The 26,689-nt window shown below is 39.3% G+C and overlaps 1 protein-coding gene and 1 long non-coding RNA gene across 3 annotated transcripts; one reads left to right on the top strand and one right to left on the bottom strand.

Annotated features, from left to right (window-relative positions):
* Positions 1-992: 992 nt before the first annotated feature.
* Positions 993-23,444, top strand: LOC138208953 (hexokinase-1-like). Of its 2 annotated transcripts, XM_069167215.1 has the most exons (19): positions 993-1,075; positions 1,271-1,446; positions 3,878-4,040; positions 8,859-9,007; positions 10,228-10,347; positions 10,855-10,950; positions 11,167-11,266; positions 11,686-11,869; positions 12,190-12,345; positions 12,552-12,785; positions 13,459-13,763; positions 14,647-14,795; positions 15,131-15,250; positions 15,625-15,720; positions 17,920-18,019; positions 18,280-18,463; positions 18,741-18,896; positions 21,502-21,735; positions 22,234-23,444. In XM_069167215.1, exons 2-19 carry the CDS (start codon positions 1,384-1,386, stop codon positions 22,382-22,384), a joined length of 2,760 nt encoding a protein of 919 aa, XP_069023316.1. In that variant the 5' UTR covers positions 993-1,075; positions 1,271-1,383; the 3' UTR covers positions 22,385-23,444. The 2 variants fall into 2 exon arrangements, with proteins under 2 accessions (XP_069023316.1, XP_069023315.1); XM_069167214.1 differs by having other exon boundaries at positions 1,013-1,446.
* On the bottom strand, positions 19,001-26,245 carry LOC138208955 (uncharacterized). Its single transcript, XR_011179128.1, has 4 exons — positions 26,162-26,245; positions 25,463-25,610; positions 21,408-22,497; positions 19,001-19,386 (listed from the first exon to the last, which is right to left on the bottom strand). It is a non-coding gene; the product is annotated as an uncharacterized lncRNA (long non-coding RNA).
* Positions 26,246-26,689: the final 444 nt, after the last annotated feature.

The following is a 26,689-nucleotide window of genomic DNA, read 5'->3' as shown; positions in this document are numbered from 1 at the left end:
GTATTAGCTTTCCAATCAGTCACCTATTTACTTGAGTTGCAACTGAATGTAATGAATTAGTTGGTAGAACAGAAATCCGGCTTTCCTATACTGTGTAGTAATAATGTGAAGTATGCTCCATGAACAAATATTAACAGTCCACTATTTTGACCCTATCTGTACCGTACATGCCGTGAATGTACCATTTTGAGGTCATCCTTGGGAATGGAAATTGAGGGGAGTCTCTATACGCATGTTATGACTGGAGTCCATAGGCTTGGGCCATAACATTAATTGAAACTCATAAATGAGAATTTTACTTAAAGATGTAAACAAGTGCTCTTCCTTCTCTTTTTGTTAAGTTTTCTTCATACAGTTCACCTTGTAAAGACCACAAATCAGTGGGTAGAGCAGAATACATACTGTTTAACGGCCTTCTGTATGTTCAAAAGGTCGAGACAAAGGTATTAAACCTTGCCTTAAATGAAGCTGTCCTGTGGTTAGAAATAAAGTTCAGTTATCAAGTAAATTTTCAAGCAATGTTTTTTGGTGCCTTGATGCTGTGGGCGGGCTGTGTGTGTTGCAGGAGATAAGAAACCGTCAACCATGAGCCGGTTTCTCTAACGGTCGCTGCACTTGTAGAGCTGTAAGGAGACGGCCTAGCGTTGCAGGTGGTACGTGATGGCCTTCAGTCTGTAGCTGATGCTGAGTGTGTTGCAGAAAGAGAGATGATGACATCATCACGTGGTTTCCCTGGCCCTCTGCACGTCCACCTCTGGGTACCGTGGCAACGTGTGAGACGTGTCGGGCGGGGGAGGTCTAGGAGAGAGTGGCAGGTTATCATGCAGATGCAGCCTCCTCCCTCAGCCCACAGCGTCCCCCTCCTCTTTCTCCCGTCCTCACTCCCCTGCTGCCCCCTCCTCTCATATACTCCTCCCCTCCGTCCTCTCTTTCACGTCCCCAGCTCAGCCAATCAGAGTGCTCAGTGGGGGCAGGGCATAGCACAACCACCATTCCAGTGTCGAGCAGTTACATCTCCTCAGAGCTAACAGGGAGCTAGCAGCTCAGAGGGAGGAGGCACGGTCAAACCCAGCCTGTATGTGTGTTTATCTGTGTGTGTGTGCGTGTGCGTGTGTGTGTGTGTGTGCGTGTGCGCTCGAGGCTGTGACTGCTGCCTGTCGTAGACGAGCAGGCACGGGCTGCTGCTGTACTCTTGTTTCACGAGACTTTTTCCTTTTAACCTTGCCTTGCCACGGTGCTCAGTTAAGGCCTGCTTCTTCTTCCACTTCAGGATAAGGAGGGATCAGCTTGGGGGGACAGGAGAGAACGGACTTCCTTTCCCTCCTCCTTTACTCTCCAACCGCCTCGTAGTAGCTGACAGCTCCTGGCGGACGTGCAGGCAGGATGATAGCGGCTCAGCTTCTGGCCTACTACTTCACCGAGTTGAAAGATGATCAGCTCAAAAAGGTGAGCAAGAGCAGCTTTAAACTGCTGCCGTGTTTATTTTGTGTTGGACTGAAGAGTTTTCTGAAGTGAGAGGGCATCTAGTTTAACCGTTTAACGTTTACATGTTCGGTTGGAGCCAGTGGGGTGGATCATGCTGGGGAGAGGAGGATGCAGCAGACGGCAATTACAGGAAGAGGGGGAGGCCATGATGAGCTCTAATTTGGATTTGATTAATTTTGGGTTTGTTCAAGGGTTAGTGGTATTTGACATGGATGTCCTTGAGAAGGGCTGTGGTCAGTGTTGGTGGTGGTGGACTGCAAACAGACCCTCATTATTGACTTTTTTTTGGAGCACTGGTTGCCATGGCGTCTGAAGCAGACAGGTGTCTGTGAGGAGCTGTTTGGGATAAGTCATGAGTTTTATGATCTCTTCCCTCCCTTGCTGCTTTTTTTTAAGTCAAATATTTTTACTCTCTTTCAGGGTTGTTTTCTCGTTTCAACTTTCCTCTGTTGACTCAATTTTTTTTTTAGTACCTCTGAAAATGACAACATAACCTCATTAGCAGACAATAGAAGGTGCCATTAGTGAAATTTGAGCTTGATTACAGCCTCTGGCTGTCCGTAAGAACTGACCTTGAGTTCAGGACAAATTAACCACTGGATGGGAAGACACCCAGTTAGATATTCCCGGGGGGGGGGGGGGGGGGGCAGTAGAAATGGCTGTGGGTGGAAGATTCATGATGTCACGTATGATTACATTACATTTCATTTAGCTGGCGCTTTTATCCAAAGCGACTTACAATAAGTGCATTTCAACCATGAGGGTACAAAACCCAGAACAACAGGAATCAAGTAAATACAATTTCTTCAAGAAAGCCAAACTACAAAGTGCTAAAAGTAAGTGCCATTTTAAGCGCTACTAAAGTGCTACCTATTCAAGGTAAAGTCTGAAGAGGTGTGTTTTTAGTTTACGGAGGAAGATGTACAGAGTTTCTGCTGTCCTGATGTCGTTGGGGAGCTCATTCCACCATTTAGGAGCCAGGACAGCAAACAGTCGTGATTTTGTAGAGTGTTTAGCTCAGTGAGGAGCAACAAGCCGATTGGCCGATGCAGAGCGGAGGGAGTGGGCTGGGATGTAGGGTTGGACCATGTCCTGGAAGTAGAGTGGACCCGATCTGTTGTCACAATGCAGTAGATGCACATGCCTCTACTCAAGTAGGTGACTGGAACTAATAACAATCTTTAGTGAAAACATTCCATGAAAGGATGAAGGTTCTCCAACCCTAAAACCTGGATAGGTCTGGTACCCTCTAACCATAATCAAGACACGTAGTCAAATTTAGCAGTAGCCAAAATGACTTCCTGTCTGTTATAGAGGTGTGGAATTGTCATTAAAGCGTTTTAACATCTTCATCTCTGATGTCCTCACCAGTGGGTTATAAATATACAAACATAATTTCATTTGAATCTATGAAAATTCTAATAATAGCCTAATAATATTAATCCCACAGAGAGCAGCTTGATGGGATTAAAATTGTGGAGTCCGTCTCGTGGCACAGAATAGATTTCTGAACTGTGGTGTGCCCCATGGCATGCACGCTGGGATTATATAACAATAACAAAGAATGTCCTTTGCAAATGCCCTCACAAACATTTCATTAATTAGATGCATCAACTATGATACAACGACACAGTGCAGCCATTTCAAACAAAGTGATTATTATGTTGCTGATTTAATTATTTCAATATTTTACCAAACTGTGCATTTACCTATGCAGCTATGCAGTTGTGGTTCACAGGGTTAATGTGTCCTGGTTTAGGCAGGAGAGGTACTTTGTGTTAAGTGAAAGCATATAACGATTTTTTTTTTTTTTTTTTTTTTTTTTTTTTTTTTTCCAATCTCCCAACATGCCATAAGAGCTAATACAATATATGGTGCCCTGGTATACCAGTAGGAACCCTTATAGTGTCTTTTTGTGTCAAAAAACAAGTGGGCATTGTGAACATTTTCATTTGTACTTCAGTTAAAGTTATATTCTTGAAGATGTCTCTTCGGCCCAACAGTGATAAGCAGTATTTGCAGCTGTGAAAATTCCACAGCAGTGTTGATGTCAGTTGACAATTGAACAGCTAGTTGAAGAGCGAGTCTGCTGCGTTAGCTCCGACTACCCTCTCCGCTTGGTGATGGAAAACGTGTCACTAACTGGACATAACTTGAGATTTTTCCTGGGAATATCACCATGGACACCCAGTTAATTCAGTACTTAATACTGCAAGGGCTTGAATTACTGGCCACAGGTTTAATCACCATTATGTTACCTCATTCGGCTATGAAAATCTTTGATATCATCAGCAAAAGTTAGTGGTCTGTTGGTAACTCGTGTTTAAAAAAAACACTGGCATGTTTTAAAAAGTTTCCTGACATCCTGTGTTTGTATACGCTTATTTTTCAGATTGATAAGTACCTGTTCTCCATGCGTTTCTCGGATGAGACGCTGAAGGACATCATGAACAGGTTCCGCAGGGAAATGGAGAACGGGCTCGGCCATGACACCAACCCCACCGCCACGGTCAAGATGCTCCCCACCTTCGTCAGGTCCATCCCTGATGGATCAGGTAGAGTGTGCACAAAATGTTTCAGGGAAAACACAGATTCTGTGTTAAATCAACTTAAATATTGATTTTTGTAAAAGTGTCCAAGAGCGCCCCACAATCCCTGTCGGGGTTCATTAATTAGGTCAAATATAATCGATTATTACTAATATTAATCAGATCAAATTAATACTTTGACATTTTAGTCTGTATTGGGAAAGCATGGTAAATAAACATTTCACCATTTTACAAAAGCAGCAGCATCTTTAAATGATGCCTTTTATACACTAAAGGCAGTTTTGTAGCTTAACAATTTTGCTGATTAAAAATGAATATGGTGTCTGATATTTCATATGCAGTCTATCTGTACTGTAAGCATCCTAAAACACATCCTGGTGTATCCTGTGTGTATCGGTCTATAAAAATGTGCTGATGTGTTAAAATCGTCAGGCATGCTCTGTGACATAAGCCTTTGTGCTTGGGCTCTGGATTTAGACTAAGTAGATCACTATTGTTCTAGCAATGAGGCCAAACAGTTCAAACAACGTGATCACACATTGTATTCATCATATAACACTGTTGTCATATGAAAACCTCATAATATCTGTTTTTAATTGAAATGTAGAGACACAACTTAATGACCTAAAGGTTTGTATAATCCTGAACCCTTTGCAATCTAATATACTAAAGCCACAGTGCAATTAAAAGTAGCAGGTTTTGTCTCCCCCCTCCTGCCAATGAGAGTAATTACAAAATCGCTGTCAACATGTGCTCATGCCTGTTCTGTTGTTACAGTTGCAGCTGTGAAATGGAAGATAAATTGTTTTGAGCCTCACAAGTCCCTCAAAATGACTCACTTTACTTTGAGAATCCATTTGGTTTAATAATATTTGGAATGTCTGAACAGGATTTTTCCACATTTCAGCACCAATGTTGGTTCCATCAGTGAGTGCACAAAAGTCGCAGTTTGCGTGCCTTAAGGTGACGGTGGTGCACACACAGACAATCCCAAAACTCCTTTTACCTATGTCAGGTTTTACCTCATTGAGTTTGCGCTACAGTTCTACATTTATTCCAAACCAAAACGCCTTCAAACATTTTTCTTTCCTGCAATCCAGACAGAGTCTGGAATGAGACCCACAAGTCATAAACGTAATCTGGGTTTGGACAAAACATTAACCGGAGCTGAAGTTCTGTTGAAGTTGCTTCAAGCTCTTTGTAGGAGTCTTTAAATATGGATTTATGAGATTTGCAAATCATTGCATTTTGTTTTTATTTACATTTTACACGGCGTCCCAACTTTTTTGGAATAGGGTTGTATAAAAGCCCATATCCATAATTTTAAATTTAAGATACAACTATAAAGTAAGAATTTAAATATTACAGTTATTTAGTATATTTCTGTTAATATTTCTACCGAATCCAAAATAAATCAAAATATAAAAGCCAGATCAGCGTTTGTGACGATGCACCTTGGTTTAGTTTGACAAGTATTAAACATACGTTAAAATAGTAAGATACTAAAATAGCAGACAAAAAAGGCATATTACAGCCCTCCAAGTAGGGACTACGACATTGAAATAATAGGGGAATAAACCATGTTTTAATTGCAAGTCACTGTAACAGATTATAACAAGTCACAGTAATAAAATTACAAAGGAAACAAGCTAGAAAAAATGAATTAATTGCCTCATAATTTTCTTCCAGACACTCTTTCTGCATCTGTATGCAGACATTTTTGACAAAGCAGGAAGATTTTAAAGTGCCAAACGTCCTCTGAATAAAAATGACACCTCTTGTTAGTGAACAGCGTCCGTACACAGAAAAAACATCAGACTGAGGCCCGAACGAGGCCAATGCAGCCGGACATGCCCCGCCGCCTGACTCCTGCCTTCTCTCGCGTTATAAATAGCCTTAAGTTTCAACAACTACATGTGGTCACTAGGATCAGAAAAAGGGCAAAGTTGAAGCCTTGCTGACAGTTAAAAAGCCAGATCTGCAATGGAAGACATGATGGGAAGGATGGCCATGGCAACAACAATAAAGTATAACTTCTCCTCCACTGCAACCTGTAGTTTCTGTAAAAGATAATCTGATCCCCCGGGGCACACTTTCTTTGTCTAAAAGGAAAATGAAGACATGAAATCGTGGCCAATCTCTAACAGTAATCTTTATGGTGCAATAAAATCAAACTGGGAGTAAAACCTAATGAAGATGAAAATGCAGATAGGCCAACTCATCAAAAAACAAACAAAAAAAAAATCAAGCAATATAACGTATCACAAAGGGGTTTGATATACTTTAAACAAGAAAGAAATCTTTCAGACATCCCCAGATTTTGTCTTTCGCAGATGCTGTTTATTCATTTGTCAAAGCGGCTCGTCTGTCACTAATATGTGACCTTACTATAGAACTTTGGTAATGTGCTAACACTGAAAAGGCATAATGATGCCATACAGACCAAATAAAAGCTTGTAAAAGGACTTTAAGTTAAGATTTACAAGATCAAGAATTGACTTTCTAAATCTAAATTCAAGCAGTTTATAGATATTGCTAGGCCTATTTCTGGTTTAGAAAAAAAAAGAAGTTATGATTGTACTCCCAGTTTTGGTGAAACCGTTTGTTTATTCTCAATCGTAAAATCCTTCCATTACAAAAACATTAAGCAAAACTCCACTATGTGGTACTTTCATTAAATCAGATGCTGGAAGGACCCTTGATAGAATTTCCATCTGTACATATTTGACACAGCAAACAATGCTCTGAAGACAAGTGTATTTCATATTGTTTAGGGTGAACATTGGTTAAGTGTGGGGACACAAAGACAGACATGGTCAATTTTAGAATTTAAACATACAGTACAATGTGACTACAACAACAGCTGCTCTGGCTGGCTTGGATTTTTGGAAATTAGATGCCTTGAAAACTAACAAAGCCCTTAAACCTCAAAACGTGACAACAACATATATTGTCTAGCAATAAATTATCTAGCAATAAATTGTCTAACTCTCTGAGCTTGCGCATTTTTATCTTGATTATTCCTTCAGTCAGGATAGCTTTCTTGCCAAACGCACAACAGGAATTTGTCTTGTTGATTTAGTGCCGTGAAAGAAAAGAAAAGCAAAGCAGAATGAAACCGTAAAAGTGAGACAAGAAGAGGAAACTTAATAGAATGAAAGAACCATATAACAGGAATAGGCATTATGTACATGTACAAGAATATACAAATTAAATCAATAATTAATGCTACGCTATGCTACATATTGCACAGTCCTGGCAGACAGTTGGGTAGTGATTGCACATCTCATACACTGTGCGTATGAAAGTGCCTCTTATGGTAGTTCATTACTGACATGACTTGCTTATTATAGTCTGCAGCCTTGCCACACACAAAGCCAGTTGTGTTTATTTGATCATACTTAGCTTGACGGACTGAGATGTGAAATTACTGCTGTAAATACAGAAAATCCAACAGTAGCCTAAATAAAACAAGAAATAGTATCACATCTTATACATACTAGCACTGGGATTATAGCAGGAGAGGGACTGTAAAATGGACACGTGCTCTGCAGCAAATAAGTACCACTTGTATGCCAAGAGCAGTCATATCTCATTCCAGTCAGGTCAAGGGGATAAATAGCTCAACACAGCAAACACTAGAGTCATGGCAGCATGGACTGAAGAGCAGTCTTTTGTTGGGAGGCGGGGCATTCTGCTGGCAGTCTTGTCACTGATAGCTTACATTTACTGCAACAGTAAATTCACATCCACACACTATCATGTGTTCTTATTCAGTCTCGTTTTGCAAGACACTTAATCCTTCTCCTTCATTGTAAGTCAGTGTCAGATGAAGGCCTAAAAAGTGCATGTAACGACCTGTATGTTCTAAACAATGGGGATATACTACACTATATTACAAGTAAGCTGTGGGTTTGTGTTTTGTTACAAGCTTTTAACACAGATTTAGACTCTAAAGACAGACAGACATGATCTATCCCAACTATGGTATTTCAAGAGTCAGAAAAAGGAACCTGATGAAATTACTGGGAGAATACATTCCACACGCCAGTTGGGATAAATTGAAAACATAGTTTTACTCTAAAGACTTTCTTGTTCCAGTTACTAATAACAAGTGCTCTGTGTTAGACATGTCAAGCTTTTTTTTGTTTTTTTTAGTGAAATATCAGACTTAAAAATGATGATGGCCTTCTGGAACAAACCTGAGGCCATTCCATTTAAGCTTAGACTACAGTTTTAGCTTAAATGGAGTATCAAAAACTAATGCATTCCTCACATCTGAACTGGCCCAAAGGTTTTTAGGGTCCTAAAGACTGATTCTGGTTAAATTAATTTTAATTTAAAAAAAAAAAAAAAAAAAAAAAAAAAAACAAGTGACAAAGTCAAGACTCCAATTTTTGTAATTTTGGGATTTATCAAAAACATTTCAGACTTTTACACTCACTTACACTGAGCCATATTTTCTCCCTAAAATTGACATTTTGGACATTCCGCTCTCAATAGCAATGTCTAATTTGTTGGCCCCTGGTGATCACAATTTCAATTAGTTTACTTATTCATGCTTCACCTGTGTCGCATATTGAGGTAATCTGTCATTATGATACAAAGTCAGGTTTACAAATTAAAGGTATATAAACTGCCACACACTGTTTTCTGGTTTGGTTTGAATACACTTAAAAGCAGAGTCCAAATGAGCAGGGACAGCTCAATTTTGACAAATGAATCGAATTGCAAATGCATTAAGCATTTCATATATCAAAAAGGAAACGCCTCATATATAATTTTTTAAATCTTCAATGTTTGATTGCATTCTTGATCTGACAGAAAAGGGAGACTTCATAGCTCTGGACCTTGGCGGTTCCAACTTCCGGATTCTGCGTGTCAAAGTGACACAGGACAAGAAGCAGCCGGTACAGATGGAGAGCCAGGTCTATGAGACCCCTGATGACATCATCCATGGGAGCGGGACAGGGGTAAACACAAATACATCTTTTAAACTTGTACATTTTGTGTTCAATTTTCCAAGAGTCTTAGTGTTGAAACATCAGGCTTAAAAATTCTTGATATTTCCAAAATTGATTTGGTTCAAATCTTGAGAACTTTTGCTGAGCGCATTCAACAGCCACCGTCTAGAATGTCCTCATGTTGTAGTCCTACTGCACGGCCAAGGTCAGACACTCTATTGTTCAAAATGTTCCTTGTTTGCATCTGCCCCCGACAGAGCTCATTTGTATTTAAGGTCGGCTTGAGGTTCAATTTGTGTAAAATGACCTCCTCAGTAACAGGAACAGGAGCAAAGTCAGAGCCGACACTGACCTACACTGAACTCTCAAATAACAGCTGGTAGTCGTATTGTAACATGATAACCAAAACATGAGAGACTGTCTGGGGCTGCGTGATTGGTTCGGGGCATGACTTACACAGACAGAACAAGACAGATGCCGTTTAATGAGAAGTTGAATGGACAGCTGGCCAGAAGTGTAATGTGATATTTGAACAGGTTTGTTAACAAAGAGTTGTGTTTGTATTGTGAGGGATTTGGTCAAATATAACATTTTCAACAGTCTTCATTGGAGTGAAAATGTTTGTTTGTGTGCAAAATCTACAGTTATGTTATTTTAATAATACAAAGCAGAGTAGGAGTTTAAAAGTGTAACTAAAATTATTTAAACAATTTTGAGTTTTTATGGAATTAATATATTAAGTGAACACTGTCTATGTTTTCCCTTTAATAAAAACTCTTTTATAACGGTTACAAAATTTTGTCCAAAATCCTGCAAAGACTTTTCAGTTACATATCAGCTCTGTAAACTACGTGATCAATTAAAGCCTGTGAAAATTAAATGAAAACAGAATATAGTGAGAAAACAAACGCGGCAGACTGCTACAGTACAGAGCTGTTCTGTCACTCCGTTTTAAATTCAAACAACTTCAATAAACCATTTTTAACAACAAACATACATTTGTCACTGTTTGCAGTACATTTTAAATTTCCCAATAAAGTTACATAATGAATTATTATTAAGTGAAGATCGTACAATATTGATAATGTAAGGGAAAAATTGCATGAAGATTAATAATAAGCAGTAAATAACAAAGAAAATGTTAAATGCTTGGTAAAATTATGTTGACTAACCTTGTGGAGTGTTAATTGATATTCCACTGTGTAAAATTTGTCTTTTTTTGTCTGCAGCTCTTTGACCATGTTGCAGAATGCCTGGGTAACTTCATGGAGAAGCAAAATATCAAGGATAAAAAGCTTCCTGTGGGATTTACGTTCTCCTTCCCCTGTTCCCAAACCAAACTGGATGAGGTAAACAACTTAGAAGAAAGTGTTGTCTGCTTAACTGCGGCACAGGCAACTTTAAGACTATTAATGTAGATATATTTTGTGAGTTCCCTTGTTGGTCAACAGTTACCAAAATCAAATATAAATTTCAGCGAGATAAATCTGCATATCTTTGCCACAACTTCAAAATGTTATGGCTTGTCATTTTTTCATCTTATTTTAGGGTTAGATGCTTAGTAAAGGCCAGAGAATGTAATAGAACAAATTTAACAATGTACTGTAGTTATGTTTCAGTATCTCACCCTCCTTGATCTTAATCTAGCATGATATACGAGTTGTGTAAAAGTTTTGGAGAAATACTTTGTCGGGTTTTTCCTACAAGTAGAAAGGGTCTTCAGTATCTTTAGCAGGAACAGTGAGAAAATTTTGTTTTTGTGATGCTGTGATTGTAATAGCAATGGACCGACATTTCAGACTTTTCAAGCCTTTTTAACTGTAAAGTAAAATTAGTCCTATGTACTTGTTTTACAGGCTGTCTTGGTGACATGGACAAAGAAGTTTAAAGCCAGTGGTGTGGAAGGAATGGATGTTGTGAAGCTTCTGAACAAAGCCATCCAGAAACGAGGGGTGAGTTGTTTTTTTAAGTAGTTCATTTAAACATGTGATTTAAAAAAAACCAACCAACAACATTGTTCTACTAGTCAAAATGCAATTTGGGAAGAGAAAATTAGTTTGGACTAAGATGGAATATTTGAAAAGTACACCAAAGTCCAAACTTTCCAGCCTTTGACTGATGGCCGTAATTTTGGATTGTGTTTTAAGTTACACATCATTTTGTTTTAGGACTATGAGGCAGACATCATGGCAGTGGTGAATGACACAGTTGGCACTATGATGACTTGCGGATTTGACGATCAACGCTGTGAAGTGGGAATCATCATAGGTGAAAAATCAGAGTGGATTTGATTATTTTGTATCTTACATTTACAAATGCTCAACCTGCATTTGGTTGCATTTACCAAAAAAAAGACTGGATCCAACCTTTCTTTTTCAGTGCTCCATAACATTCCTGCATTGTAAACACATATTTCACCTAATATTGATGTTCTTAAAAAATGTTGAGTATACAACTGTCCATTCATAAAATTTCAGGACAGGATATTTTAATCAGAGCACTCTTTATTTGGGCAAAAAGCTGACTACTTCCAATGAAGCTGCAGTACCATGAACACAGTTCTACAGATGGGGGCGCCATAGGTTTTACAGTCCTTCCCTTACATTAGTCAAACCATGTACTCCGCCTACTGAGCACCAAGGAGCTAAAGTCAGTTAGAACGGGAGTCATGCCGTCCATCCTTTCAGGGACGGGAACAAATGCCTCCTACATGGAGGAACTGCGTCACATTGACCTGGTGGAAGGAGACGAAGGCCGTATGTGCATCAACACTGAGTGGGGTGCCTTTGGGGATGACGGATCCCTCGAGGACATTAGGACAGAGTTTGACCGCGAGATTGACAGAGGTTCCATCAACCCAGGAAAACAATTGTAAGATTTTCCTTTAATCCTTTAGTCAAGTGAACACTTAATGCCTTTAATATGTAATGTTATTTACAATAATTTTTATGTATTTCTGAACAGTTTCCCAAAATGCATCAGCCTTACTTTTATTAATGTAGCCACATCAATTAAGGCATTTCATGCAATGTAACTATGCTTGAGTAATGTAACATGGATGTCCACACTCCATGTTGCGAGCAGCAGCAGCATGTAATCTTTACTAGGGGACTTTGAAGAGAAGATTAAATGACCGATGCAAACTATAGCCTTGACGCCTCGTCTAACAATGCTGTTTCTTTTACGATCAGGTTTGAAAAGATGGCCAGCGGGATGTACTTAGGAGAGCTGGTTCGACTCATCCTGGTCAAGATGGCCAAAGAGGGGCTGCTCTTTGAGGGGAGAATAACCCCCGAGCTCCTGACGAAAGGAAAGATCGAGACTAAACATGTTTCTGCCATTGAAAAGTGAGTACTGTATATAGAAAGGCTTGCAGTGTAATGCAGAACAAAAAAACCTGTTTGCAGAAAGTTTTTTTTAGGAATAAAAAACCAAAACATTGTTTTCACCTTTAAAAAAAAAAAAAGGTAATAATCTGGACCTAAAAAGTAGTTTGCTGCTTTTCTGCAACAGCGGGGTTGAGATGTTTATATAAATTTACTTCTCATTTTAGGACTAAAGAGGGGCTAAAGAAATGTATGGAAATCCTGACGAGGCTTGGGGTGGAGCCTTCAGATGAAGATTGTCTGGCCGTGCAGCACGTGTGCACTATAGTATCCTTCCGCTCAGCAAATATAATCGCTGCAACTCTGGGAGGTATCCTCTCTCGGCTAAAGGAAAACAAAGGAGTCGCACGCCTTCGGACCACCGTGGGTATCGATGGCTCTCTCTACAAGATGCACCCTCAGTGAGTATTCCATAAGACAGGAACTGAAGGGAGAGTGTGACAAAGAGTAACATTCAAGACCCTCTGAGGAATACAGAGGATGTACACCAGACATTCCATGTAGGGGTTTAAGATTCCCATCAATCAGTACTGAAAACTCCCCACACTTTGAAATCACTTATGCTTTTAATTCTGTGTGACCGATATTTTTCTCATAAAATATATTTTTCAGCAAGGGACTTGGTGATGAGGCTGGGTGATAATCCAGTTATAAAATAAATCTTAATATGGTGTGATCTTAAATTGTTTTCTCTAGTTTAAATTATTCGGACCAAGCTTCAATTAATAACTAAAAAAAATAATGGGTCTGACACATGATTCAAATATGATATTGATTATATGTATGTGATTTTGTCATAACATAACATAAATGAAAAAATATCAAGACTGGTACGGTGATCATAATTTCAACTACATTGTCTAGTAGTCATGTGCATGAGTTTACATTATAATATGTTAGATAAAATATTGCTAGCATTACAGTAGTAGTGAGGATGTACACACATACTGTATGTATAAGTCAAATACCATTCAATACCTTATACTGTACAGTATCTTCCCCTAATGTTCACAGTGACATTTTGTTATACAAAAGAAGCCTCTCAAATGAGGATATCTTCTGCTCTCTGAACAGATATGCTCGCCGTCTGCACAAGACAGTGCGACGCTTGGTCCCAGACTCAGATGTCCGCTTCCTGCTGTCTGAAAGTGGGAGTGCGAAAGGCGCTGCCATGGTGACAGCAGTGGCGTACCGTTTAACGGAGCAAGCACGCCAGATTCAGCAGACTATGGCAGAATTCCGGCTGAGCAAAACTCAGCTGTTGGAAGTGAAGAAACGGATGAAGGTGGAAATTGAAAGAGGCCTGAAGAAGGACACTCACGAGGAAGCTACGGTCAAAATGCTGCCTACTTTTGTTCGAAGTATACCAGATGGAACAGGTGACTAAAAAGAGATGCGGAGACAGGTGGAACAAACACAGTAGCAGAGTTTGTTTCATTTTGCAACTTCTAAACACTTTTTTTTTCCTCCTAAGTGTGGCTATAGTGAAACCAGAGTTCCACTACACTGTACAAGTGCAGGCGTATCGTCTCACCTGAAACAGAGACAATCCCTGCTAATGTTAAAGGGAAACAAACTATTGTATTATCTTCGGTTTTCTATTAGTTTGCAGTTTGATAATTTATGACTAATTGGCAGACTATTTTTAATCACAAAATGATTTTCCACCAACCAATTTCCTGAGACACTAAAAATGGTGTGGTTCATTTACTGTGATTGGATACACCATTGCTGTGTAGAAATGTTGAGTGGTACAGAATATTTCAGCGCAAATTATCAGGACATGTTTCAACATCAAGGGGGAGACGAAGCAACACAAATAAAATCTGTTTCATCGTAGTTTATAATTTATGCTGGGTTACAAGTTGCACTGTTTGGGATTTAAATACAGATTTCCTAGTTGGAGGCAACGTTTGTCTTCTTGGCAGTTTTCCAAAATTATAGCAGCATTAACAGACACGGCAAGTGAATCGGGTTCTTCCACCTTATTTGAAATAAATCTGGAGGCAAATTATTTATCACATTAAAAAATAGAATAGTGTCACAGACAACACGTTTACATGAGTACATGAAGATGTAAAAGCCAAGAGGTTATTAATAGTCGGTGATGCTTTGTAGGCAATACAACTTATATTAAATAAATCCTCTATTTTGAAGTTACATAAGCTTCTAAGATGAAATCAGTATCGTAGAATAAAATTTGCTCTGAGCTTAAAGGCTTAAATTCTGCTGGTTCTCAGACTAACAAGACTTTTCTTACAGAAAACGGAGATTTCCTTGCTCTGGACCTCGGAGGGACAAATTTCCGTGTACTTCTAGTTAAGATTCGCAGTGGGAAGAGGAGATCGGTGGAGATGCATAACAAAATCTACGCCATTCCTTTAGAAGTCATGCAGGGCACAGGAGAGGAGGTAACAACGATCAGTATGGTGTCTGAATTTCATGTTGGTTTTTTTAAAGGAGCTCCGTCTTTTAAAATAGACAACATTACTGCTTGTACGTTTTTTTTTGTTTTTTTTACATAGATTCATTCCCATTTCTAATTAACATCCTTAAGTAAGAATAGTCACACCGAAAATCATTTGGAGGATGCATTTATCCGAGTCTCAAACATAAGTGGATGCATTATGGTTTAAGTCGCTCTGGTGATAAGGAAACAATGATTTTTAGTCTCATCTTACTAAAAAGTCAAACCTCACCTTCCCATTATCCAAACAGCTAAAAACCACATCTCTTTTCTTTCCAGCTTTTTGACCACATTGTATACTGCATCTCCGATTTCTTGGACTACATGGGTATGAAAAGCGCTCGACTGCCGCTGGGTTTCACCTTCTCCTTCCCCTGCCATCAGACCAGTCTGGATGCAGTACGTTCTATACCAGTTATCTCCAAAACAAACAAAATGCTATGTCGGTGTAAATCTGCCTAAAAGAGCGCCAAACCTGGGTCCATACCAGGTTATGTAGATGGAGCTTGTGAGATAGACTAAATACAAATGGTATCAGGAAGTTTGAATTGAAGTATCTTAGAGTACAGTCTCCTGCCAGTTACTCTGTGGCTGAACACGACTAGCTTGAATTCAGGAACTTGTAGGCGGTGAGAAGATTCTAAAGTATTTCTTTTGTCTACAGTGCTTTTAATGAATGTCCTTCTAGTTGCTCTAACCCTTTAGAGGATTATGGAGGGTTGCTATATCCCAACCCAATATTTTTTAAGAGATTTTTGTCGTGTAATCTACAGGGTATTCTTGTAACCTGGACCAAAGGCTTCAAGGCTACAGACTGTGAGGGTGAGGATGTGGTGGAGCTTCTTCGGGACGCGATCAAAAGAAAAGAGGTAATTGCAAACAATAATTATGCTAGTTTCAATTATAGCAATAGCTTTTACTAGAACTTCAACAAAGACTGTCCCACCACACACAGGACAACACAATAGAAAACCATTCTTTTTTTTTCTTTTTTTTTTTTACTGAAAAATCTGTGGCAGCCCAAGAATACTCCAGTAAGAAAATATAGCCAGAGATGGAAATAAAAATGAAAAAAATGGTATGGTTTAGTCAAGTAACCTGAGGAGGTTATTACAACGATCCTTAAAGTAATCAATTCAGCATTGTAAAAGATTTGACAGAGTTGTCAGCCACTTGTACGCCAGGGCAGTTCTTGTTTGGAAAGTGTTGTGAACAACTTCAAAGGTTTCATTCTCTTTGGAGGCATTTCATCAATTAATTGTAGATGTGGTAATTGCAGTTTCTGGACTTCCCAGGGAGCCGTATAGTGTCGCCCATTGGTGCGTTCATTTCCCTCGGAAGTTGGAAGACAGAACTGGGAGTGACAACACATCCAAGTTGACCGCATTCCAGTACGTGGTCCGGGTTGACCTGCCAAGTCAGAAAAGCCGGGTTAGCCGTTGTTAGCCATTGTTAGCATACCAGTTACTAACGATGCATTACGCTGTTTTTTGGGGGGGCCATGCAAATATGTAGCAACATTTAGTTAAAAATTTCCACTTGGAACTCAGAAATTCCACCTTCCCAATTAAACGGTGCGTGAGTGACGTCAGTCAATTACAGAAATTTGCATACAAGTTAGTTGAAGATCCTGTTGCTTGGTCTCCGCCTACTCTCTCTGGCAGGACAACCACTGCTGCGAGATGGATGTGCCACTTGTGATTTTTTTTTCAGCAAATGTTGCCACTGACACCCACATGTTCACTTTGTATTACTGCAAGGGCTCAATCACTATTGTGTTACCTCATTTGGATATTGATAGAGACTTAACAGACATTTAAAGGCAACTTTTTTTTACATATTACATATTTACTGCTAATTAATAAGGTTTTTAGGACCAATGCATCTTTTTGACCAGCCTTGGAAGCAGTTTAATGTGATCAAGCTGTGTCGGAGCTTAAATGTGTCAATATGAAGTGTTAGTGTTGTCGACCCACTGTATATTCCTACAGATTTAGATTGATGAAGTAAAAACAAATTTAGTATTTGCTTCACTGAAGTACAGCAGGACAAAAAAGGGAAATGTAACCTAACTACACCACATAAATCAAAACAAAGGCTCACTAATAGAGACAATCCCACAACATATACTGATCAACTACGTCACATTACATAATTGACAATTTTGGCCAACAAATACTCTGAACAGCAACTTTGCAATTTCAGTATAAGCACAGTTAACCCCGCCCCCTATGGTGTAAACCTACAGCTGAACAAGACCATTATAGCAAACACATATAAAAGGGATAGCCAATCCCTCTTTTTAATCAAATACATTTCTATAACAATTATTGAGTGACATTTTTGTATCTACAAAATTCCCATTATTAAATGACCACTTCCTGGTTTCGTATATTGATTTCACTTTTAGATGGAGAATCCAGTAAGTATTAACTGAAAGTAAATTGTTAACTGACAGGTAAAGCAATGCGGGACTGAAGCAGTGTGTGGTTATTGTTGTAATAGCATGTAATAATGCCTGGAAGACATACAGTGTTGACAAGGAGGTATTCTCTGTATTTTGTGTTTTTGGCAGAGCTCCTGAACTTTGCAGCTCTCTGAAACAGCTTGTGTATTTCATGATATTGTCTGTCTGGGAATGCGAGTGAAAAGCATTGTACTGGGTGTGGCTTTGAGAAGTTGCCAGGCCTGATATTATTCGCTGTGCTAACACATCCATTCAGCATTGTTTGATATAGTCGTGGACTAATCATTGCTTTAATATAGAGTAAATAACTGGAAAGTAATATTGTGTATTAACAACATCTTTCTTAAGAATTCATCTTTGGTAACAGTAATCATGTGCCACTCTCTACCCTGGAGAGAAAGAAACGACTATCTAGCTGTGGCATTCTAACCTAAAAATAAAAATAAACTAGTGCATTGATTTGCTGAGTTGTAATACAATGCATGACTATTGAATTTGTATAAAATCGTGAGAGCATTTAAGTTCTTATTGTATTGCATAATTTTTCTTTTTTATCAGAATATGGCTTTTGACCAATTTTCCTTGTGTTGTTTGGTTGTAGGAGTTTGAGCTGGATGTGGTTGCCATAGTGAATGATACAGTGGGAACAATGATGACTTGTGCATATGAGGAACCAACTTGTGAGGTGGGACTGATTGCAGGTGAGTGAAACACCACTTCTTTTAAAAGGTTCTCTCAACACATTTAATCTCTAGATATATTTTGCAAAGTTTAAGGGTGAAAATATAATATAATTATGTATATAATTATAAAGTCAAGTTTATGTTACTGTTATATTTACCACCATACATAATCTACAGTTAGAAAGGACTGCATTCATATGTTTAAAACCAGAAAGCCTTGAAAAATAAGGTATCCCTGAGGGTTTTTGAGATTTAAGTTATGTGCTGTGTCCTCTCAGGGACGGGCAGCAATGCCTGTTACATGGAGGAAATGAAGAACATCGAGATAGTGGAGGGACAAGAAGGCCGTATGTGTGTCAATATGGAGTGGGGGGCGTTTGGAGACAACGGCTGTCTGGATGACATCAGGACACAGTATGACCAAGCAGTGGATGAGAACTCACTCAATGAAGGCAAACAAAGGTAAAGAGGCTTCATCAATAGAGTATAACTTAGAAACATCGTACAATGAACATTTCTGATGGTGTCCTATGGTAATGTGGAACAGTTTTAACAATCTGTCAATTCAATTCACAAAAGGATCAAAACCTTTTGGTTGAAAACCAGAAGATATGAAAAGAAAGAATTAACAAATTATTTAGCATCATCTGTTCAGTACTGAGAAAAGGATGTTTTCTTTAACTGTTGATGTGTCATCTTACTGCGAACTAAAATTGATCCCCTTTCTTATACATCTAAGATACGAGAAGATGTGCAGTGGAATGTACCTGGGTGAGATAGTCAGGCAGATTCTGATTGATTTGACCAAGCGGGGCTTCCTCTTCCGGGGACAAATCTCAGAGACACTCAAGACCAGGGGCATCTTTGAGACAAAGTTCCTGTCCCAGATAGAGAGGTGAGTGACCCGTTTCACATTTTTTTACAGATGGTGATTCACTGTGCTGTTTCAGTGGCTGTTTGCAATATCTAATCCCTAGGAGTTAATCCAAAGGCAGACAATTCAATTCAATTCAATTTTATTTATATAGCGCCAAATCACAACACAGGTTATTTCATGGCACTTAACACATTAAAGTCCTTGCAGCAAGACTTTACAATATTATACAGAGAAACTCAACAATTCAACAATTCCCACATAAGCTAGGAGGGGGAAAAAAAAACTCCTTTAAGGGAGAAAAACCTCCAACAGAGGGAAGGAAAAACTCCCTCTTAGCAGGAAGAAACCTCCGACAGAACCAGACTCAGGGGTGGGCGGCCATCTGCCCTGACCGGTTGGGGTGAGAGGAGAGCAGAGAGAGAAAAGGACAGCATAGAGATAGAAGAGAAGAACTGTTGGTGGAGACGACAAGCGCAGAGCAGAGACATGCAGCTCCATGGTGGGACATCTGCAAAAGAAAGAAGAGAAACTACACGAGCGAGGGAACTGAATGGAGACAACAGACAATAAGAAAAAGCTATGGGAGATAAAAAGATGGTGAGGTATGAGTCAGTTAAAGAGTAGGAGGAAAGAAAAGAAGCTCAGCATGTAACGAGGTCCCCCAGCAGCCTCGACCTATAACAGCATAACTAAGGGTTGGTTCAGGTCTACCCGAGCCAGCCCTAACTATAGGCTTTATCAAAAAGGAACGTTTTGAGTCTAATCTTAAAGCTAGAGAGGATTTCTGCCCCTCCAACACAAACTGGGAGCTGGTTCCACAGGAGAGGAGCCTGAAAACTGAAGGCTCTGTAAACTCTGGGAACCACAAGTAGACCAGCGTACTGAGAGAGAAGTGCTCTGCTAGGATTATATGGTTCTATAAGATCTCTAAGATATGATGGAGCCTGGTCGTGTAGGGCTTTGTAAGTCATCAAGAGAATTTTAAATTCTATTCTTGATTTCACAGGAAGCCAGTGAAGAGAAGCTAAAACTGGAGAAATATGATCTCTCTTGCTAAATCCCATCAGTACTCTTGCTGCAGCATTTTGGATCAGCTGCAGGGTTTTAAATGAGTAATTTGGACATCCTAACAGAACGGAATTACAATAATCTAGCCTAGAAGTAACAAACGCATGAATGAGTTTTTCTGCGTCACGCTGAGGAAGGATTTTCCTGATTTTATTAATATTACGTAGATGAAAGAAGGCAGTTCTGGAGATTTGCTTTATATGGTGGCTAAAGGACAAATCCTCATCAAAGATGACTCCAAGGCTCCTCACAGTTTTGCTGGAGGCCAAGAGAACGTCATCTAGAGTAACTAAGTGATTACAGAAAGAGTTTCTGAGGTGTTTAGGACCAAGTACAATAACTTCCGGTTTGTCTGAATTTAGAAACAGGAAGTTTTTTGTCATCCAGGTCTTTATGTCTTTTAGACAGGCTTCAAGTTTTACTAACTGATTAGTTTCATCTGGTTTTATAGAAAAATATAGCTGAATGACAATGCACTCTTGTGACTGCTGCAAGATATTCTGTCATTTTTAAAAGGTAAATTTCACACTACAAGATATTTTTGGACCACAAAAAATATATAATTGAACCAATTGGTGGTAAAGCTTGAATAACGTTTGCACTCATTTTCAAGATCACACAGAGAAATCCATTGGTAAACACAGTAAAGATCAATTTCACCTCTGACAGCAACCTTTTGGGTTCTTTGTAATAGATGCCATAAAATGAGTATTATAGAAAATGTAGGAAATGTACTAACTGGAGTATAGTAGTCAAGGCAGATGAAAGTGAATACATCAAAACCACAAATTATAACAGTTAGCTGATGCATCACCAATGGGATACCTGCATTACAAATGTATATAAAAAGTATTCCAGCACTCGTAAAAATCACATGTTTTACAGGGTTTTAACGATTTTCAAAAGCATATAGTTTGTTTCTTCTGCCTTCGGGCAGGCACTGGTTTTCGCAGATTTCTATATAGTAGGAAAAATAAGCTACAGTGTTTTGATATAAAGTCTGTAATTCATCACAGAGAAAACAGTGTCTGCTGGCATTTTTTCAGAGTTCCAATATTACTTGTGGTGATGCAGACCAGACCATTGAATATTGCACCTGAATTACCACTCTATAACATAACTTCTGAAATGGTATTTCTTAAGGTAGACAGAATTGTAATGTGAAGGATTAACAGATGCAGGTGGATGTTCAAACTGTTGTGAAACTAATGAAAACCAAGTGGAAGTCTGGAGGTAGTGAAAACAACAACAACTAAAACACTAAAGATTCTGCAAAACTGCAAAATATGCATCTGTTTACACGTGCAAAATACTGTTATAACTTGGAAGATAATCGCATGAAAGCATATGCAGAAACAGCATAGTTCACAGAAAAGTAGCAACTGGTGAGACAACACACCTAATGAGAAGAGAAGGGGGATGCAATGTGGCAACTTGAGTTTATACTCAGTTTAAGCCTACCTTAGCCTCCTGGAGCAGCTGTGAGGTATCCGGTGACTCTGCTGCTGTTCGCTGACCTCTGACTCACTCTCCTCCCGCCCATCTCGCTCCACAGTGATCGTCTGGCGCTGTTGCAGGTCAGGGCAATCCTGCAGCAGCTGGGGCTCGATACCACCTGTGATGACAGTATTATCGTCAAGGAGGTGTGTGGCACGGTGTCCCGCCGAGCGGCTCAGATCTGCGGTGCCGGAATGGCTGCTGTGGTGGACAAGATTCGTGAGAACCGAGAACTAGACCACCTGAATGTTACCGTGGGCGTCGACGGCACGCTATACAAGCTGCACCCACAGTAAGACTTAGGATGATAACATATGGACAAAAAGAGGGCACTTTTGTGGGCAAAGAAATGTATGCGTTCTAAAACACTACACTACATGGTAACAGTACATGGTGTTTTATAGGGCTGCAAAAGTTTTCTGTCTTATTTTCTTGAAGACCCTTTGTACTTATGCAGGTGTCAAGGATATAGACTTTGTAGAAATACAAATCAAATATGATGCACTGTAATAACAAATATACATTTGTAATTTGAAAGAATTATCAATAACTAAGAGAGCTGGACAATTGCACCAAGTAAAATTCAGAGATCTTTTAACTTGAGTCCAAAACTTTATGATCCCTCTGACGAGCCCTGAATGGACTTCACTTCCTCCGTCCTGCTGCTCATCCTACTTTTAAAGCTTGAATATCTACATTCTTTGCTGACACGGGAACGCATCTCTCATCAACTCAAATTCAGTAGCGAACTGCCGGCTAACCACAGTTTCCTGTTGCTCTCTTTCCTCAGCTTTTCCCTGGAGTTTCAACAGACGGTGATGGAACTTGCCCCCGAATGTGATGTCACCTTCGTGCTATCCGAGGACGGCAGCGGTAAGGGGGCTGCCCTCATCACTGCTGTGGGTTGCCGCCAGAGGGAGCTGGACGCCCAGCAACACTAATGAGTTCTGTCCAGTTTGTCCTCAAAACTACCTGATGCTCCACCTTGACCTTCACCCACCTCACAGTCCAAATCCATCCCCCTTTGGCAGCCGTGACTCCACCTCTGCCCCACCTACAGCCAGAGAGACATGCTGCATGAATAAAAGGATTAAACCTGAATATCTAAATATTTATTTATACTTCAACACAGGGGTTATGATTTCCATGTTAGTACATTTTCCTCAATAGCTTGTCAATAATCTGATAAATCTAAACTCCTTAGGTGTGCAATATTTGTGTATTGCTAATTTTATTTTTTTTATGGAGGCAAGTATATAACTGTATTTGTAGCCGAGGCCACTTTGAATCCCAAAGGTCATTAGGATTTTGCACCGTAGACAAAATGTCTGCACTTTTTATAGAAGAGTTACGACAGCAGCATTTCAATGTAACTTCCAAATGAGGGACGCCCTTCTCACTGAATGATAAAACTCCTTTTTACAGGCTTCACTGGCTCAGAAAACCAGTTCCAAAAGGGCTCCCTGCAAAGGGTTGAATGCAAGAGTCACGGCTGTTAAAATCATCCTCATTTATGTGCAACATGCTCACACAATGTGCTAGGCTTCTAACCCTTTTTTGTGTAATTGTCAGTGTAACTCACATATTCAAATATTCCTGCTGCACTATACCATTTATTCTTCAAGAGCGGACAAGGTAGTAAAAGCTCCAGCGGAAGTGTTGGCGTATCCTATTGCTATTTGTGAACTACTATTCTTTTGGTGTTGTGATTCCACTTCTACTCATTGTAGGTGCAAAGAATAAATGTTCATTGGGCCCCAAGAAAAGAGTGGATACTATGAGCGCTTTTGTGCGTATTTGTGGCCGAGTGTCAGTGTGTCCTACTGTAGTGACTTGTAGCTTTCAATGTCCAAAGCTCTGTGGAGACTGCATGCCTTACATCAATACAAAAGGAGAATACTGGATCATTTTCTTCTGTTCTTTATTTTTTACATCAATATAGATTTGTGATCGACACAGTAAAACGTGAATTCATTAAATTATATTTTGTTGTGGAGTAAATCCTGTGTTTCTTTCTTAAACTATCAAGCAAATGCAAGGAATTGCCCAAACTTGTAATACAAGATGTGAACTCACTATTAAGCTGACACATTTTAATGTTGAACACTCCTATGAATTGTCTTCTCTTTGAGCCTTCAGCATTATAACCACTGCAGGCTACACATCCAACAGTTGGCAGCTTGATTTGTTTTAGGGTGAAGAAAGAAATATGTAGTGGCAATACAAGTAACTTCCAGCATATTTTGTGGAATTCTTCAATTTCTCCCTAAAAAATGAAGTCCTGTTTATTAAAAAAAGAAACGGAGTTCTTTTTCATCAACCGATGGCACAGTATCTGTGAATTTGTGTTTATTAGAAAACCTGTCACTGTTAGTTAATATTATGGGTGAAAAAAAAAGGAAAAATAGAGACATTTTGATAAAGTCTAAAAAAAAAAAACTAGAATCACCTCCTCGCAGTTGTATGCTTTCACCACTGGAGTTGGAGTTTACATCCATTTTTGTCCAAACTTATATATAGTCGAAGACTTAAGACGAAATTTGAATGTGTTCCCGTACTTGGCCAATAAAGCTGATTGACAGCAGAAACTGATTAAAACATGGATGTTGTTGCAAAGAACCTGGGAATGTTAAAGAGTCTGTTCTTCACAGAACGTTATGATGACCCAGTAAAGTTGACCTTTGACCTTTTGGACATAAAATGTCACCCTTTCATTTTGTCCTATTTGATATTTGTGCGAAATGTTGTATGAATTCATAGGCTATGGTTATAAAGTATGTTTTGTGAGGTCACAGTGACCTTTGGCCACCAAATTCAAATAAGTTCATCCGAGTGTCCAAGTGAATATTTGAGCCAAATTTGAGGAAATTCTCTACAGGCATTCCTGAGATATCGCTGTTGCATGAATGGGATAGACAAAATAAGACAGATGTGAGGTCCTATTTATTGTGACCTCTGACCAACAAAATCTATTCAGTTCTTCTGAGAAATTATATTCAAAGTGTGAAACTGATGCGAGGGGTCAAGGTGACCTTGAGTGAGTCCAAATGGATGTTTGTGCCAGGTTTGAATAAATTCACTCACTCAAGGTGATCTTGAGAAATTGAGTTTATGAGAAAGGGATGGACAGACAGACGTGTGGCTATCGCTGACGCGCAGGCATAATTAGTTCACAACCTGACAAAATACATCTTTTAAATTTTGTCTTTAAAAAGAAAAATAGATGCTTGCAAATTATATATTTTCAAAAAATAAATTTTACATTTGATTATGTAAACATTGTCGCATTTTGAGAGAATATTAGTCTAAATTCAAACATTTCATCTTTTTGCCAGTTCCTTAGACATATGAAAAATACCCTAAAACAATTTGCCCAATATAATTCATTCCATTCTGTCTATCCTTTCATCTTAATTGACTCTGACAAACCTTTGGAATATTTGGAGTTTTATGTCAATCTACATATTGCTCACATTTAATACTTGGGTTTCAAAACATTATTACTTTACTTATCAATTAAACTGACTATTATTTCCTTGATTAATCTATCAAACATTTTGTCGACACACACAGTCAGAAAATTGTGATATTAATAATTCATTACTTTTGTATTCTACAAAATGTTCAAAATCGTGAAAAATATCTCACAATTTCCCAGCTTCCAAGGTGAAATTTTGTCTCCACAATATCAGAAAATATCAATTTCCCAGAGCCCATGGTGACATCATCAAAGTCCTTATTTAATCCTACCCACACTCCAAAACCCAGATACTTGCATCAAACATTCTCAGATATCTGAGAAGCTGGTACAGGTGACTCGTTTGGCTTTATTGCTTAAAAAAATGAAATAACTGAGTAATTTTTTCAGCTCTACTTTATATACAAGATATTTCCAATTGTATCTTACTTCCCTTGAGTATCTGAGACCGGGCATGTGATGGGTTTCTTGCGAGTTTACAAAAGTATTTACTGCATGTCACTAACGTAGTCCATTGTATGCAACACTGAATTGTACTCACTTTAAGTCTCTGTCCTTGGCGGTTCAAGCTGATCCAGGAATCTGACTGTGCAGAGCGCACCATGGCTGCTGCCACCATCACTTGAGCATCCAGAACAAGGCTGCAGCACAGAGAGGATAACTCCTTGTACGCAAGCTCTCTTCAACACCTGCCAACAGAAACCAACTGATAAATCTGTCAACAGTGGTATCCAGTCAAAAAAAAAAAAAGTTAATATGTTGCCTTCATTCCCTCCTTTAAGCTGATATCATATAATAACTGGCCCATGAGTAAAATACAATTTTTAATCAAACGCGTAGATTCTAGTTTAAATTCTAGTATCTAAAAGGTATGTTTCTTTGAGGGTGTGTTCAGGTGTGTTTGCATCATATTCATGTATGTGTTGTGTGTGTGTGTGTGTGTGTGTGTGTGTGTGTGTGTGTGTGTGTGTGGTATGTGTGTGTGTGGTATGTGTTGTGTGGGTTTGTGTGAAGGTATTTGTCCTCCTTGTTCAAGACGTATGCATTAAAGTGAGCAAGGTACTGCATGTGCATGAACAGTTTGCGGGTGGTTCAGGTGTCATTGTTCAGGAGAAACTCCACATCGCTTTCTGTGGCTCTACGTATTAACGTGTGAGTCTGAGTCTGAGTGTCCGCGTGCATGCATGCGTGTGTGTGTGTGTGTGTGTGTGTGTGTGTGTGTGTGTTGTCCAGTCCTCACCAGGTTGGGTGCGTTATGAGGGCTTCCTGCTGCATCCTTCTCACTGAAACTATCACGCGCTAAACTGTCACTGCACATTTCAACGGTAAGTAGTCGAGCTGGAACAACATGTCGCGTCACTCCGACAGGAAAGTACTCGAGCACAGCGTCCACGAGCCCAGCACGAAAAAGGGTGGTAGCCTGTTAGCTGCTGGATTGCTAACTTTACTAGTTGTGTCTTCGGCGATATGCGCTAACGCCTAGTAATCTAGCTAGGTTAGCATTGTGTTTGAGCGTGGGGGGGGGGGGGGCAGCAGCTGCGATAGCTCCTTTTATGTAATGATAGTCACGTTGCCACTTGCCATTTAACATGTAATACTTGGCGTTTGTATTTTCGTCGATGACGAAGCTTAGTTTGCGTGTAGAAATCACTGCATGTCGCGCAGATTTCCGTGCGGGACTTAAGCAGCTAATGTCAACAGCTAACGCTAGCTGGTGTTAGCTTGTCACCGTATCATGTTCGCTTGTTGCTGGTTGAATCAGTTTAAT

Source organism: Embiotoca jacksoni, unplaced genomic scaffold (genome assembly GCF_022577435.1).
Source record: "Embiotoca jacksoni isolate LCO1_2020_lvr unplaced genomic scaffold, fEmbJac1.0.p SCAF_4, whole genome shotgun sequence".
Classification (NCBI taxonomy): domain Eukaryota; kingdom Metazoa; phylum Chordata; class Actinopteri; family Embiotocidae; genus Embiotoca; species Embiotoca jacksoni.
The sequence above is the reverse complement of the archived record's forward strand: the minus strand, read 5'-3'. Positions and strand labels throughout refer to the sequence as shown.